Source organism: Haemaphysalis longicornis, unplaced genomic scaffold (genome assembly GCF_048455015.1).
Source record: "Haemaphysalis longicornis isolate Haplotype H1 unplaced genomic scaffold, Haemaphysalis longicornis Haplotype H1 scaffold_3, whole genome shotgun sequence".
NCBI lineage: Eukaryota > Metazoa > Arthropoda > Arachnida > Ixodida > Ixodidae > Haemaphysalis > Haemaphysalis longicornis.
Window position 1 is genome coordinate 97205005 of NW_027526335.1, and position 17341 is coordinate 97222345.

The 17341-nt window shown below is 48.1% G+C and overlaps 1 protein-coding gene across 1 annotated transcript; it reads left to right on the plus strand.

Moving 5' to 3' along the window:
* Positions 1-15333: 15333 nt before the first annotated feature.
* Positions 15334-17073, plus strand: LOC144175343 (solute carrier family 22 member 7-like). The gene has a single exon (XM_077704422.1). It carries the CDS (start codon positions 15334-15336, stop codon positions 17071-17073), a length of 1740 nt encoding a protein of 579 aa, XP_077560548.1.
* Positions 17074-17341: the final 268 nt, after the last annotated feature.

The following is a 17341-nucleotide window of genomic DNA, read 5'->3' on the forward strand; positions in this document are numbered from 1 at the left end:
TAAAGAAACCAGGCGAAATATAAAATATACTGCCTGACGGCGCTCCCGCCGGTATCATAAAATAGTACCCTAAAACAGGCTGTATCTGAGTAAGCCAGAAGAAAAAAAATAAAGAAATCGCGACCGAGGTTCTGTTTTATCCGCCGCAGGAAGCCCGAGAAACTTGCTGTTGCTGCTCCTTCGATGGAATGCCATTATCAGGGTGATGTCCTGTGTCTTCGTGCGTGTGCTACGCAAAGCAGTTGCCTTTAATTGGCTTATTTGAGGTCGCTGGTTTATGAACCGGGAGTTAGCGCCATAACGTGGTATTTTTCCTATTTCGCGGGTTTTTTTATTCGGTCACAATAAACTAGTATGCAGTTACTTCGTCGCTTAAAAAGCGCGTCTATATGCTTCCCGTGGGTAGCTACAAGCACCTCATTAACAATTTAATGTTTAGAACAGTACTTGTACAGTTAGGTAGTTATTGAAGAGTAATTAAATTAATTGCATTAATAACAAAATTACTGCCCGCTTCTCCACAATACTGCTAACATTATGCACTAGATCTTGTTCGAGTAACGCCATCGCTCATTTTTCAGAATCTTGGTGAATGATAGCTTGGACACTCTGTATGTGCAACAGTGGTGGAAAGCTTCGAGATTATTATTCCAATCAGCATAAAATGAGACAGCCGACAACTGCGTTCAACAGACGCCATGGCAGGGCTCAAGCGTGAGCCCGCGAGTATAGCCCGGTCGTGCAACCACGCGTGTATTTTCAATAAGGGCAACAAGGCAGAAGGACATTTTTGGAAAGCTTCAACGGAGTCATCAAGTGCCATTCAGCCCTACCTATTAAGTTTCCCTTGGAGCCACTGCACCAATGTGACGTAAATTAACAACTTGTTTCTGATTACATTTCAATCTTTCCCTCGAAAGTGATAGTCAAGTGGAACAGACCCTTAAAAAAATCGTGACGATGCAGTAAGATGAAAAATAGTGCCCTGGCATGCTGTGGGCTTTTGGAGACGTGCTCTTCAACGCCAGAAAAAAAAAAAACAGGATACAGAGAGAAATTTGTCATTTGTTTATCAAGTTCTAATTAAACAAGGCATCGTTTGTCGTCGAACAAGAGCTGAGAAAGGTGCGAAACGTATAATTTTTGAAAGTATGATATTTGAGTTAAAATCAGGCGTTAGTGTCCCGACAGAGATCTAAGCATCTATTTTTTTCTTTTACTTAACTTTATTTCGAGTTTTTTTCTTGAATTTTATTGCGTGCCATTTTTTATTTAGCTTTTGTTTTCTCTCTATTGTGGCTTTCCCCATATCTCACATTCACTTCATTGCATTGTTATCCCCCCATCTGGCGTAGCAAGCACTGCCGCTAGCAGAGCTGACCTCTCCAGCCCATATTAAAGAGCTCTCTCTCTCTCTCTCTCTCTCTCTCTCTCTCTCGAATACGTATTTCTTACGCCTACTAGTGCTAACTTATGCAATGCAATCTCCGCTGATAAATTTCTTCTGTCATGTTTCGATTGAAAATGTTCGCATAGTTTTTTGTCCTTTTTTGTCTAATTTTCGCCCGCTGTAAGTTGTGTATACGGGGCCGCATTGTCATGTGACTCGCGGCGCTGAGAACTACGTCGGTAAACGGTAACATTCATATGTGGTTCATAACTTTCAAACGCGAACTTTTAGAGTTTCTTTGCATAAAATCCTCGTCTACGTAGCGTACATGAGCCGTTATCAAAAATGATGAATGTTCGTTTGAGAAAAGGTAAGAATTTTCTTAATTCAGCAATACTTCGCAAGGGTTAACTGCCTAGAAGATCACTCCAGTTTGATGAAGAACATGAGTTTACTAATGCGTAAGAAGTGTTCACCTAGAAGCAAAGAGCACCAACCCTGCAACGCCTTGTATCTGCAGCAAAAAGTAGCTGCGGCTTAGCTCGGCTATGCCAGGATATACGTAGCGTGAGCTAAGGTTGAGCTGGTTATTCTTAGGTTTCCTGGTTGTGTACAATTAACTGATTATCATGAACGAATTCCAATCCAATCTAATCCAATCCAATTCAGTCCAGTCCAGTCCAGTGCAGTCGCGGCGGCGGCGGCGTCTCAGGCGCGCCAGCTGTGCGCCGTTTCGCTCTCCTTCTCCATGGCTATACCCCACTGGCAAACGCCCCGCTATATTGCTGCGACGCACGAGCCATCGGTTACACCCCACGGCCACCCCCTCGCATGATCATCAATTGGGCCGGGCCACCACGTAGGCAACGGAGGTCGGCGAAGACGCTCGCGTGTGGGGTGTGGTTCCACAGGCGCACGCCGGTGTTGCTGCGAACGCACGAGCCATCGGTGCCACACCCGCTCACCAGTCGCATGATCATCAAGTGGACCGGGGCCAGCACGTGCCGCGCTTGTGCAGCAAGGCTCTCCAGGAGCCACGCGAAACTGCTCAACCTCGCCCAGTGTAGCTCACGCTACAAAATGAATAATTCTCAAAGTTCACACTTTTGACCATTATAATAGGTAAACGAACATTATTTGTGCCAGAAAATTTAAAGACACAAAACACTGTGAAAATGAATAGTACAACAGAAAATCTGTAACTTATTTACCATCCTCAGTCAACGAAGACGATAAAAAGACCACGCTGAAAACAAAAGCCCGCTTGACCGGTCACGGACGTTCTCTAACCGATCTTGTGAAACCTTTCAATGTAACGTGCTCGCAGCATCGCGAAGAACAAGGTTGTATGAAGTGTTCTTTGGTTTGGTTTGATTTCTTAACTAGCTATGTCATCACAGTTAACCGTAATTATGGTGTAAATAGTGATTATTAACCGAGGAAAAGTACAGAAGAACAAAACAGCAATAAATGTCAAAAAACGAAAAGAAAACGAGAAAATGAAATCCTTGCCACGTAGGGTGCCATAATGGCGTTTAGTCAGAAATATGATAAGGTGTTCTTATAATATGTGAAATGACGCATCTGTACCTGGCACACACCTTTTAGGGGTGTAGAAACGCGGGCGCCTGAATTGATGTCTGACTCATTGATTTCTTCAAGATATCATCATTACGTCTTTCAAAGAAGAAGACCCACCTCGGCGCACGCTCTTAGTTTCTCAGGGCAATTCGAGCCACCTAGAGTATCGTCCGTTTAAACCCGAACGATGAATTTGTTTTCGCTAAAGTCTGCGTCCTCTTCGGATTTCCTGACGAGTGAGGCTTTTGACTGTCACGACGCGTTCGGCCACGGGTTCTTCCAGAGGCGCTTGCTTCTGCTAAGCATTATTACCATCGTCGTTGGGAACTCCGAGACTGCCATTATGTCACTCATTGCGAGGGATGTGGACCACTGGTGCAGGCAGCCTCCGGACCTGAACGTCTCCGTGGCGTCCTGGAAACACAGAGCCATCCCCGTACAGGAAGATGGACGATTCAGCCGCTGCCACGTCTACAAACACCCCGACGACCCGAACGACACCCAAGTGGTGACCTGCAATGAGTGGAACTACGATGATCAGCGGGCAGTACAAACTATCGTGAGTGCTTGGAACCTTGTGTGCCACAGGCGTGGGCTCTTGGTCTTTGTCTTGGCCATCCAGCACCTAGGGTCTATCGTACTACTTGTTGCAACTGGTCCTGTGGCTGATTGCATAGGCAGGGCTCCGGTAATCATGGTAGTCATACTCGTACTGTTGGTCGCCACTCTCATAGGCTGTTTCGCAACCACCTATGTCTTCTTCATGATCGTCCGGTTTTTCGTTTCCGGATCGGCCATGTGCTCCCTGGCCCTCTGCACTATCATAAACTTTGAAGTGATGACCCACCAAAACAGGCCATTTCATGTAATCTTGTGCTTCGCGGGGGGTTTCGTGCTAGCCGACGTGTGGATTAGTATTATGGGATACGTAGAGATGAACTGGACACTCAAGCAAGCCATTTTTGTCGCCCCAACAGTTCTGTTACTCCCCGCTGTGTTCCTCATGCCGGAGTCACCACGTTGGCTAATCGCAAGTGGAAGGCTTAAAGCGGCAGAATGCGTCATGCTGGAGGCCGCTAAGAAGAACAACTTCCCCTTACCTTTCACGGCGTCTCTATTGGACAAACTCTCCGCTCAGGTGGACAAGAACAAGGAGCGGGTAGGCGGTGAAGGAGAGGACATGTTAGAGGGATGCTCCATTCGACAGCGAGCTCTCATCATGTTCGGCTCCTACTTTTCTATATCCTTCTCGCTCTACGTAACAATCTTCTCTTCAGCGTCACGCCACGAAAGCGTTCTGCAAATCATCTCCTCCATCGTAACGCCCCTAGGATTCGCATGGATGCTTGTCGTTGTCACCAAGTTTCCTCTGCTGAAGATCCTCACACGGTGCTTTGTGGCATTAGGTGCCGCACAGTGCGCTCTCAGTCTGGCCACCGCGTTCAACCCCCAAGTCCTTCGCGACGCCTTGATAGTGGTGATCAGACCACTAGTCAGCATCGGGATGGTGGTGAGCATCGCCTACACACTCGAGTTGTTCCCAACGGCCTTGCGTGGCACAGCACTCTGCTGGACAGTTGTCAGTGGGCGGATGGGAACAGTGTGTGCATTTGTGACGTTCGTGCTCCACCAGGCTGGCCGTGAGGACGTGGCTTTCGCTATTGCCGGATCCCTCATGTTGGCATCGGTGCTGGCATTTCGCCGGTTGCCTCCAGCGGTGACGGTTGAATGCGCCAAGATAAAGGCGTCTGGTACATCGGCCCTCCTTCAGAAGTCCATAGGCCACATGAGGAAGAGCCTCGACCAGCCGCTGACCGAAAGGCGCGTTCAAGGTACAGAAAGCCCTGCAAGCAGTAAGGCATCATCCCGTAAGTCGAAGAGCCGTCTTCGCAGGTCTTCGTATCCTCGCAAGCAACGCAGCAATTGAGCTCAGGTGCTTCACACTGTTGTGCCCACAAGAATACGTCAGTTCTGTAAACTTTGCTTTTTGTTGTTGAAGGACACAGTGTGTTTAATACTCCCATGTTGAACTCTAGTTCCGGAAATTATTTCCTGCTTTCCTAAGACTGAGAATCCTGGCTTACCTACGGCAACGAGATAGAATGTATTTTACTTGTGTTTGACCTTTTGTCTTAAATACATCCATTTTACTTAATCAAGCGTCTTTAGTTTCGTTTTGCGGCTTCAGGGCTTGTGTCCATGGGCCGACCTATCTTATATGTTATCAAAGAAACATGGTAATTTGCTCATTTTTCGAAATTATACCTTCACTCGTAAAAAATGAGACATAGTTCTGGCTAATTTTTTTGCATGCACGCGTAATCTTACGAGACAAACAATGCTTTATTGAAAAATAATTTAAGCTGGCAATGTACTGTGTAATTGCAAAGTCACCAATGCAATTTTTTTGTCCACACTTGCACCGCTTATGTAGAGAGAGCAGTATTTATAGATATGCGTACAATGCACCTATGGCGTATATGCCCCCGGAAAACCTAACTTATTTCATTTTTACACGTATTCCCCCGGCCAAAGCATTATTGAGGGGATCGAGCAGGACATACTAGCTTAAGAGGACAATATGTTGTGGAGTGGGGAGGGTGAAACGGATAGGGGAGGCTTATAACACATTTATGCCTTGGGGAGGATTAGTCTCAAAAGAAAATAGAACGAATCCTAAAGGTACGGTAAAAAACTGCGCAATTTTGAACGGCCCCTTTTTGGCCGTTCAAAATCGCGCAGTTTTTTTACCGTACCTTGAGGATGCACCAACTCGCCCACCAAGTTCTTCTAATCCAAACGAAGTGTACAAATAGATAGTTACTAAGGGTATTTTTTATTGCGTTGGTTTATCCTGCAGCTGCCTTCAATTTAAGTATGTGTAATCCTTACTGCCATGTGCAGTGCTATCTACAATACACCTCTAATCGTTTCTTTTTTGTTGTTCGTTATTCTCATTAAGAAGCCTTCTATCTTCGAGAGCAGTCTCCTGTTTCAACCGCACTAATAATACGCGTTCCAGTTTTAAGTTCCCTTTATCACAGCAATGTCCTCGCAACCGTTAATTGAAAAGCATTTGATGTATGCTATATATTGTTTTTTTTTATCTCGGCGCTTGTTTTTCTACAGTTAGTGTTTTAATCAAGCTTTTCTTGATCGTGTTTTTTTTTCATGATGGCCGATAGGGTGGGGGAATGCTGCACTTGCATTATTAATTTCAACAATTACCTGGTATTACGTAGAGCCATCCTATAGCTTCTCTATATTCTTTATTGCGAGTCTACTCGATGGTATCACTTACACGTGTTGTATCGTCTTCATTTTTACCCGCGCCCTTGCAGACAACGCCCCATTTAGTTCCTGAAACGCTTCAGTGAAAGTGGCTTACGTGCAATTTGGTCAGTGAGAGTCTAGCGGCGATGCCCAGTGAATTCAATATATTGTCTGAATTGATAGGTTCACCCGCCGCGGTGGCTCAGTGGCTATGGTGTTGTGCTGTTGATCCCGGGTACGCGGGTTCGATTGCCGGCCGATGCGGCCGCTTTTTGATAGAGGCTTTGAAAGCAAAACGCCCGTGTGTTCCAGATTTCGGAACACGTTTTAATATCCCCAGATGGTCAAAATCTGCGGCCCGCCTGATCGCCTGTGAAGCGTCGGCGCCGTAAGGCTTTCAATCAATGAACTGATAGGTTCACCGTAGCATGGTTTCCCATACAAACCTTTAGGACTAAAAGAGGTCCCGAATGTTTGCTTCGTTCGACATTTCACCTCTATGGCAATGCATATGATGCGGCCGATGCTCGCGTTGGCGTGTCCACTTGACTATGCAAAGCGTTTATTTGACCCGGGTGCAGGCTATAAGTGGGATAAGGTGAGCAGCAAATGTTTGCGATAAACCCTGAAGTTGTTTCTGACATCTCCCACTGTCTACTCAACCCTGCGGGAACAGCGTTTTGCGGTAATGTGACTCGGTACGCAAGACCAGTGCTTCAACTACCCTGCAGTGGGCGTCACTGCTTGGAAAGCATTAGCTAGAGGGACGACGGAGTGAAGCAAGCACGTGCACTCAAGCACAATAATTTCGTGTGAAAAGCAGGCTGAAACAATGTTTTCGATTTTAGGGACTAAGCCATCACCTGAAAATAACATAGAAGTTTGCTTTCTTCTAGCAAATTAAAGTTGTTAACAAAGACGGCGACAGCTGAAGCCTGAAAATGTGCTTTGTTCGCGTATTTAGTTTTATGTGCGTATCACTTTAGGGGCCGGGCTTGACACTGAAGCTCGTCCGCCGTCACGCATCCAAAATGGGGTTTCGAAAAAGAAAACCCCTTCTCCTAGTCGTGATCAAGCCTGGGGCCCTCGCGTTACGATGCCGATGTAAATCCCATTGAACCAGTGACACACACGTTACGCGTACGCAAAGTGTTGGGGGTGATCTTTGCTCTGCGTACTTTCCACGGATGCTGTCGTTGCTAGGCCGCAAACAAGTACACAATAATGTAAAATAAAAATAGAATCAGGAATTAACTCATCAATTACCCCAATATAATGAAAACTCAATCCAGTGTCTCTATACAGGTGTTTTTGCAGGGTCTCAGGCGCCCAAACTTGATTACTTTCGGTATCAACGCCATGTTGCTGCTAAAACTACTCAAAACAGGCACCACAGCCTTTGATGGCGGGCTCCGCACTTCCCGACAGCTTCCACGTTGAGTGTTTTTTTTTTCTTACAGCGAAGCGGTGTTCTGACTAAAATTGCGTGCGTCTGTCGGATTACGTGCACAAAGAATCACATGCTAAATCTTCAGAGCTAGCTCTAAAATGCTCTGTAGCTTTCAATCCAATGTATGTATCTTGCGAAAAAATATACTGAAATTGGCTGTTAAGAACTCCATCTTTACGACGAGCTTCATTTACTTGTCGTAATAAGTTAGCTTACAGTGATGTTGTACGCGTTGCAAAGTTCCCGTCCGCCGTGAATACATGACCATCTACGGAGGACGTATCGTTACAGAAAAGAATCCAACCCTTGTTTTATCAAAACTATCCCAAAACAAATAAATAAGAACTAATTTAGAACTAATCTTAGGAGAATTAGTGTACGTGTCTTTAATAGGACACTATGTTGTGTCTACATTCATAACTGAATATCGTGAACCCCAAATACAGCTTCACTCGACTTCCATCTCCATGATAGCGGAAGTGCTTTAAATGATTTTAATGCCGTTCTGACAAAAAGCTGGCCTCGACGTTCTGCGGCGTCAGCAGCATTTTCAAATACCTGTTGGATACAATGCCTTCTATAGTGGTACTATAGAAATAAAAATAAAACAAAAAAATTGCGTCATCTTCCCGTAGGAGAACCCTCAGCAGTATGCGAAGCAGCCATGGGGTCCACTGAAGTTCCCATTAGTTTTCAGTTCGTCGATTCCATTGACGTTCAGCTTCGCGTGCCTTCGTTGTATCAGTTGCGTCTTGACGTAGTTTGAATGAGTGAAGGGCATAAGGCGCGTTCGTAGCACATGCTCCCGTCTCGGCCACCTACCAGCTCCGCGATATCACCCTCCAACACCGTCTCCTCGCCCTAACGCCATCTCTTACTACAATGATTTCCGCTTGTCCTCGGCCGGTCTGCGAGAAATCTTCTTTACACGCCTGAAACTTCGCGCACTGGGTCTCCAGCGTCCGACCGAAGTGTTACACCGCCAGTCCGCCATCGCTCCTCGTCGCCATGACGCCGTTCCCCGCCTCCGGAAGACTAGTTGGCACGGTCGAGGGGGATGAGGCCGCCATTCAGCGCTTATACAATATCCCTAAATCTGTAGTGATGCTAAAGAACAAAGCTGGAGTGGTTATTGACGGCGTTCCTACATTGGCGTTAGTGAACACTGGCGCAAAAGCCGGTTTCTGTTATTAGTCTAGGTTTTAAAAATCAACTTGAACGCAAAGTGATGTTTGACTGGGACCGTCCGGTAACTTTTCGTGGTGTTGGCGGCAAATGTTTGCGTCCGCACGGTCTCTGGTCTGCTAATGTCGCTTTCGGTGGCCACGGATTTAAAATTGTGTTTACTGGGCTCCCGAGGTCCACTCATGACGTATATTGGGCATAGACTTTTTAGAACAGTGTGGCACAACTGGTGATTGTGGAAGTAGTGAAGTATACGTCAATGACTCTCTCTTGTCGGCGCTTGTGGAGGACTGTGAGGGAGCAAGGTCCGGCCCGTTGGCCGTATGCGAAGACACTGCTATTCCGGGACTCTGCGCAGTGTTTCTCCCAGTAGGCGCTGCTCCTAACAAATTCGACGCTATTATTGAGGCCGTCGCTGTGTCCAGCGCTAAGAAAAACATCGTTGTGCCTCGCTGCATTGTTTCTCTCAAACAAGGGTGCTCGGCTCTGCGGGCGATAAATTACTCACCTCAGCCGGCAGTTATACCGTGTGGCTTGAAACTCGCCCACTTTGATGAATACGTGGTGAGTTCATCAGCTGTTTTAAGCGAACACGTTGATCAGTCGGCGCGCCCTTCCCCCAGTGACTTGCAGTATTTGCACCTGATCAACGAGCACCTGCCCTGGTGTGAACGATCTGCCGTGCTTAATGTCATTGCGAAGTACGCATCAGTGTTCGACTTCTCAAGTAAAGAAGGTGTGTCCCCAATTCCACCCTCTCGCACTGCTCATTCCATCAGCACCGGGAGCGCCCAACCGAGTCGACAGAAGCCGTACCGAGTGTCTCCATCAGAACACAAGCTGATCAATGAGCAAGTTCAAGACATGTTGGCAAAGGGTGTCATACGTGAATAATGCAGTCCATGGGCAGCTCCGGTAATTCTGGTGAGAAAAAAAGATGGTTCGTTGAGTTTTTGTGTTGATTATCACCGACTGAATGTTTTCACCAAGAAAGATGTATATCCACTTCTACGCATTGAAGACGCCATCGACTGCTTGCACTCCGCTTCCTACTTTTCGTGAATCGATTTGCGGCCGGGTTATTGGCAATTTCCTGTTCACCCAGCCGACAAGGAAAAGACCGCCTTAGTAACTACAGATGGCTTTTACGAATTCAACGTAATGCCTTTCGGGCTTTGTAATGCGCCTGCTACTTTCACACGATTTATGGACACCCTTTTGCGCGGTTTAAAGTGGAACGTTTGCGTGTGCTACTTGTATGACGTCGTGATTTTTGGTCGGACGTTGAAGGAGCATAACGAGCGCCTGGCTATGGTACGTGACTGTATGGAGAAGGCGGGATTGGTGCTCAACTCTAAAAAGTGCCACTTCGGAGAGAGAGAAACCCTCGTACTTGGTCTGCTGGTGGACAGCAATGGTATTCGACCTGACCCCAAAAAGATTGAAGCCGTTACCTCCTACAAGCCTCCAAAGTCTCTCAAACAACTGCGCAGCTTTCTGGGACTATGTTTTTATTTTCATCGTTTCAGTCCTGGTTTCGCCAACATGCCCACCCCACTGACTCTTTTGCTACAGGAAGATGTGCCTTTTAACTGGACGCCCGAATGTGACTCCGCTTTTTGCCAATTGAAATTTCTCCTAACCTCCGGACCCGTACCTTCCCACTTTGACGCTTCCACCCCAACTGAACTTCACACGAATGCGAGTGGTGTCGGCATAGGTGCCATGCTCGTGTAGCGTAACTGTGGCCACGAACATGTCATAGCCTACGCCAGTCGCTCTTTCGGCAAGTGTGAGCGTAACTACACGGTGACCGAACAGGAGTGTCTGACCGTCATCTTCGCTACCCAGAGATTTCGTGCATACCTCTATGGACGTTCCTTCATACTAGTCACCGACCACCCCTCACTATGCTGGTTGGTCAACCTGCGTGATCCCTGCAGTCGGCTTGCGCACTGGGCGCTGCGTCCTCAACAATTCAACTCTTCACTATTGTCTATAAGAGCGGTTGGAAGCACGCCGACGCTGATTGTCTCTCTCGCCTTCCCATGGAAAAGACCGACAGTGACACCGATCCATTTGACCAGTATCTTACTTCTGTTGAGCCGGCATTTCCTGGAGGGCAAAGATTCCGCATTGAACAACAGAACGATAAGACTCTGAAGCCTTTTTTTGTGCTTCTGCACGTGACCCAACGTCTCGACAACGCTTTCGCCTCCGTGATTGTTTTCTTTATAAAAAGGACTGCTCTTCCGAGGGCACTCGTCATCTGCTTGTGGTGCCGCAAAAGCTGCGCCCCTCTGTTCTCAAAGTCGTGCATGATGATGTTATCTCTGATCATATGGGACTTGTACGGACACCGAATCGCTTACAGAAGCGGTTTTATTAGCCGAAGATGCGCGAAACAGCCAAACGGTATGTGTACAGCTGCTCCATTTGCCAACGTCACAAACGTCCCACCACTGCTCCGGCCGCTCAACTTCACCACGGCATCGATCTACTGGGGCCATCCCCCGGTCTTCGTGTGGTAACCGGTGGATTGTGGTAGCCGTCGAGTACCTCTCGCGTCACGCCGAGATCTCTGCCTTACCGTCCGCAACAGCTTCGGCAATATCAAGGTTTGTCCTCCGATCTATTGCGCTGCGTCATGGACCCCCTCTCGGGTTATTGTCAGTGATCGAGGACGCCAGTTTACTGCGGACGTCATCGAAGAGTTTCTTCGTCTTTGTGCTACCCTCGGTCGACATTCCACCCCCTCTAACCCGCAGACCAATGGCCTCACCGAGAGCGAAAATCGGACACTAACATGCTTTCCATGTACGATCACCGGAACTGGGAAGCTATCTTGCCGTTTATAACATACGCCTATAATACCGCAAAGCACGAGACGTCTGGCTACAGCCATTTTTTTCCTCCTCTACGCCCGTTTGCCACGCAGCGCTCTCGATACAATACTTCATTTCCACGACCATACCAGCCCTGATATAGCTGACATTTTTTGCTGTGCCGAAGAAGCCCGTCGACTTGCCCGTCTCCGGATTCTGGCCTCCCAAGAGTCTTCAAAGCGACGTCATGATCGCCAACACAGGGACATTTGTTACGAACCCGGCGACTTGGTATACCTTTGGACGCCTCTGCGCAAGCGGGGCCTATGCCAGAGACTGCTCGCTAGGTACGATGGCCCTTTTGTTATGCGGGCGAGATTACGTGACATAAACTATGTCCTATCCCGGTTCACTGCGAGCGTTCGCTGTCACACCACGAGTCAAGTTGCGCATGTCACTCCCCTGAAACCGTTTCATCCTCGTGAAAGCAACTGACACGCCCAGCAGTCTTCGTCTGCGCCGAGGGAAATGTTACACACTTGCCTCAATACCGATGGTGGCCATTATATCTAGGTGGATAGGGATCGGCTAGAAAAAGAGAAGGTTGAAGAGTGAACGCTGAGCGGCCGTTGCTTTACCTGCTGGGTCGTGATCCCGATTGTAAATAAACCTCGCTGATTCACAGTTCGTAACAATGTATTCGGGGATAACGTCAGAACGGCAATAGCTCATGTCGTGTATGACTCCGCCGATGCCACGAACCCGGATGTCAACGCGCGTATGCGTTTTGAAAGGAGATTGTGCCAAATGCGGAACATCGTCATTTTGTTTATTTGTTTATTTGTCGTCGCTGTCGTCATTTATAAGCAGATTAAGTGCAAAAAATCACCGAAAAGACTTTTTCCACGTTTAAAATACTGGTAGTCGCGTACACTTCGCACAGTGCGGAAGAACATCCGGCTGCGGCGATGAGGCGCAGGGGCAACCTCCTTTGGCGTTCTGAAGATGTATCGGGTATAGTAGTCTGCCTCTGGCACTAAAATGATGTTATACAACTAAACCCACACCAGGTATAACTTTCAAGGCAGTAACTTTGAGGTTACTGAAATTCGAGAAATAAAACTAAATAAGCCAAGGATTAAGGAGAGATAGGAGTAAACCTTTGTAACAGGAAAAGATCATCACAGAGTACGGAGCGGAGTCAGGTGGAACCCACACAAGCTCAAAAAACAAAACAAAACAAAAAAACGGGCCATCACTAACGTGAGACCTGGGGAGGGGCGAAACGTGCAGTGTATAAGCTTAGCCTTGGGGCCTTAACGTTTTCGCAAACGGAGATGAAACAGTCGGGGGGTAGAGCTTTGCTCCAAAGTCTCGTGTCTTTGAAGCACGAAGCATAAGCGCGATGCGTAAACAAGTGTCCGATGTGTTCTTTTAGTACGCGCGTTTGCCCACGGAGATGCAACGTTCTAACGCGAGGCGTTGGAAAATGATTGCCCCGGGGTTGTGTTACCGTGACTACATGAAATGACGACGACGGCAGAAGACGCCAATAGCCCGAGCCCCTTCGTGGCTTCGCCCCTAAAAGTAGAAAGAAGTGGAGTTGGGCTGGGCATCTTTTTTGGAGAACTGACAACCGGAGGATCACAGGTATAGCGGATTGACTAGTGAAAAACAGAATTATAGGAAGGGCTGGGAATAGTTGGTAATCCATACCATTACACATCTCACAAACCGACAACAAACAAAGAATAGAAACAAGCGCACGTGCCGCTCTGTAGCGATGCAGAATTAGGGGGCAGGGTTGTTGTTGTTGTAATCCTTTATTTCGAAGGGAAGGCCATGCGGCCATAATAAGGGAGGAGGGGTAAGAGGCAGGGAGGAGTAGCCGAGTAGCACAAATGGTGGGTCCTTGAACGATTTAGAAGAGATCACTGCCGTCAGCAGAGCCAGGCTAGGGTTACTGGGATCATGTGAGTGCAGTCAAGTCAACTTTTACGACCGGGGTAGGCCCCGGTTTACACTAATCTCGAGAGACCACTCTCTAGGCCGAACACCCCGAATTAGCGTCTTCGAAGGGGGGCTCGTCTTGAGAGGAATCACGTGGCAAAGCGTTGACGAGTATTGGGCGGTACGAAGAAAATGCGGCGCAGTGCCGGATTAAGTGGTTGAGGGTGGCGAACACTAACGTTTGACAGTAGGGGCAGTAAGGAGATGGAGATTTCGCCGGGTGAATCCATTTTCTCATGATGTGGGGTGTGAGGGCTACGTTAGCAATAGTTTTGTTGATGAAGATTTCCGCAGAGCGAGGCATCGGAGGAGCCGCTCGGAAAGTACGCCTTGCGTCCGTTACTCCAGCTGGCTACCAGGGGGCAGGGAAAAATAAACAATGCCCTGGGGGCGGCCGGCAAAAATTTCATGGAAAAGAGTGGATTTGGAGAGGGGTGAATACGAACAGTTTGAAATCTTAAAAAGAAGCATTCGTGATGCACTTCACATAATTAGGCATGGCATATTCCTGGCAGCGATGACAGTGGCAATTAGAAAGAAGATGATAGGGATGGTGCAGTAAATTATTGAGCTTGAGGTTGAGGCTGGTAGCCAAAAGGGAGGGGAAGGAATAATAGAAGGGCATCATTGTGGGTGTCCCGAGCAACCCCCTGAAAGAATATGTGCCAAAAAAAAAAGGTTCAAATTGTGCGAACATTTATATCAACAGGGAGACGATAACAAGAGGAAGACGGAGCAAGCGTTTGGAGAAGGAAGAAGACGGGGGTACCACGCTTCCGAAACGGGGTTCTGCAGCCGGGATGTATGCTTTGCCCTCCTGGGCTTTATCGAAAATTCTAATAGAGTCACTTTATAATTGGTATCAGTCACTCTCGCCTAGAATTTTCAGTTTCTTTTTTTTTCGTCGTTTATGGATCCAAAACTCTTTTCAACCGGTCTAAATTATCTTTTCTAAGCGCCCAATAAATAAACAGGAAGCCTTTATTTTCACTGTCTTTTGTTGATTGGCCGATCGACTGATTCGGCATGTGTCATCACATAAAGGGGCAAGAACCACAGTAGGCTACGCTCGAGGGACTGTCCCAGCTTCATCGGGGCCTGATGACGTCTCAGGTCAACTGACAGGATTTCCAGTCTATGATCCAGGGAGGAAACCCCGCGGCAACGCACGTGCGTGACTCCGAACAACCAAATGAGAATCAGTTGGGACACGGGTGGTGACGCTCGGGTTACGCACCACCATCGGTTCGAAAACGCACCCAGGGCTACACACCCCTGACTCAAATTACACAAAAATGAAAAAGCAATAAATGACAAAAACGAAAAGGAAACGAGAAAATAAAATTTGTGCCGCATAGGGCCCCATAATGGGGCTTATTCAGAAATATGATACGATGTTCTCATAATATGTGAAATGAGGCATCTGTACCTGGCACACGCCTATCTAGGGTGGCAGGAACGCAGGAGTCTGTCTTGATTGCTCACTCTATGATTTCCTCAAGATATCATCATTACGTCTTTCAAAGAAGAAGAGCCACATCGGCGCCATTTTTTCAGGCGCTGCGAGTTTCTTAGAGGAATTCGAGCCACCTAGAATATTGTACGTTTAAATGCGAATGATGAATTTGTTTTCGCTAAAGTCTTCGTCCTCTTCGGATTTCCTGACGAGTGAGGCTTTTGACTGCCACGACGCGTTCGGCCACGGGTTCTTCCAGAGGCGCCTGCTTCTTCTAAACATTATTACCATCTTCATTGGGAACTCCGAGACTGCCATTATGTCGGTCATTGCGAAGGATGTGGATCACTGGTGCAAGCAGCCTCCGGGCCTGAACGTCTCCGTGGCGTCCTGGAAAAACAGAGCCATCCCCGTAGAGGAAGATGGACAATTCAGCCGCTGCCACGTCTACAAACACCCCGAGGACCCGAACGACACCCAAGTGGTGACCTGCGATGAGTGGAACTACGATGATCAGCGGGCAGAACGAACTATCGTGAGTGTTTGGAACCTTGTGTGTCAGAGGCGTTTGCTCTTGGTCTTTGCCCTGGCGATACAGTTCCTTGGGTCTATCGTACTACTTTTTACAACCGGCCCTGTGTCTGATTCCATAGGCAGGGCTCCGGTAATCACGGTAGTCATCCCCATACTGTTGGTCGCCGCTGTCATAGGATGTGTCCCTACAACGTATGTCTTCTTTGCAATCGTTCGGTTTTTCGTTTCCGGATCTGCCATGTGCTCCCTGACCCTCTGCACTATCATAAACTTTGAAGTGATGGCCCACCAAAACAGGCCACTTCACGTAATATTGTGCTTTGCATTGGGTTACGTGTTAGCCGACACGTGGATCAGTATTATGGGATACATAGAGATGAACTGGACACTCAAGCAAGCCATTTTTGTCGCCCCAACAGTTCTTTCACTTCCGGCTGCGTTCGTCATGCCGGAGTCACCACGTTGGCTAATCGCAAATGGACGGCTCAAAGTGGCAGAATGCATCATGCTGGAGGCCGCCAAGAAGAACAACTTCCCCTTACCTTCCACGGCGTCTCTATTGGACAGACTCTGTGCTCAGGTGGAAAAGAACAAGGGGCGGATAGGTAGTGGCGGAGAGGACATGTTAGAGGGGTGCTCCGTTCGACAGCGGGCTCTCATCATGTTCGGCGCCTACTTCTCTATATCCTTCTCGCTCTACGTAACAATGTTCTCTTCGGCGTCCCGCCGAGAAGGCAGTCTGCAAATCATCTCCTCCGTCGTGACGCTCCTAGGATTCGCATCGATGCTCGTCGTTGTCACCAAGTTTCCTCTGCTGAAAATACTCACAGGGTGCTTCGCGGCATTAGGTGCCGCACAGTGCGCTTTGAGTCTGGCCACCGCGTTGAACCCCCCAGTCATCAGCAACGCCTTGATAGTGGTGATCAGACCTCTAGTCGGCGTCGGGATGGTGGTGAGCATCGCCTACACCCTCGAGTTGTTCCCGACGACCTTGCGCGGCACAGCACTCTGCTGGACATTGGGAAGTGGGAGGATCGCAACAGTGTGTGCGTTTGTGATGTTCGGGCTCCACCAGGTTGGCCGCGAGGACGTGGCTTTCGCCATGGCCGGGTCCCTCCTGTTGGCATCGGTGCTGGCATTTCGACGGTTGCCTCCAGCGGTGACGGTCGAATGCGCCAAGATAAAAGCGTCTCGTCCATCGGCCCTGCGTAATGAGGTTATGGGTCACATGAAGAGGACCCTCGTCCAGCCGCTGCCAGAGAGGCGTCCGCAGGGCACACAAAGCACTGGAATCAGTAAGGCGTCATCCCGGAAGTCCAAGAGGCGTCGTCAGAAGTCTTCCGTGCCTCGGAAGCAAAGCGACAATTGAGCGCAGGGGCTTCGCATCGTTGCGCTCACAAGAATACGTCAGTTCTCTAGACTATGCTTTTTTGTTTTTGAGGGACACAGCGTGTGCAATACTCTCATGTTGAACTATATTTCCCGAAAATATTTGCGGCTTTGTTATATAAGACTGATAATCCTAGCTTACCTACGGCAATGAGATAGAATGCATTTTAGTTGTATTTGAACTTTAGGCAGAATTACATGTATTTTACGTAATCAAGCGTCTTTAGTTTTCTTTGGGCTGCGTGGTT

What these genes read in the sequence shown, in the direction of transcription:
- LOC144175343 (XM_077704422.1), top strand. Translation starts at nt 15,334, where the DNA reads ATGAATTTGTTTTCGCTAAAGTCTTCGTCCTCTTCGGATTTCCTGACG.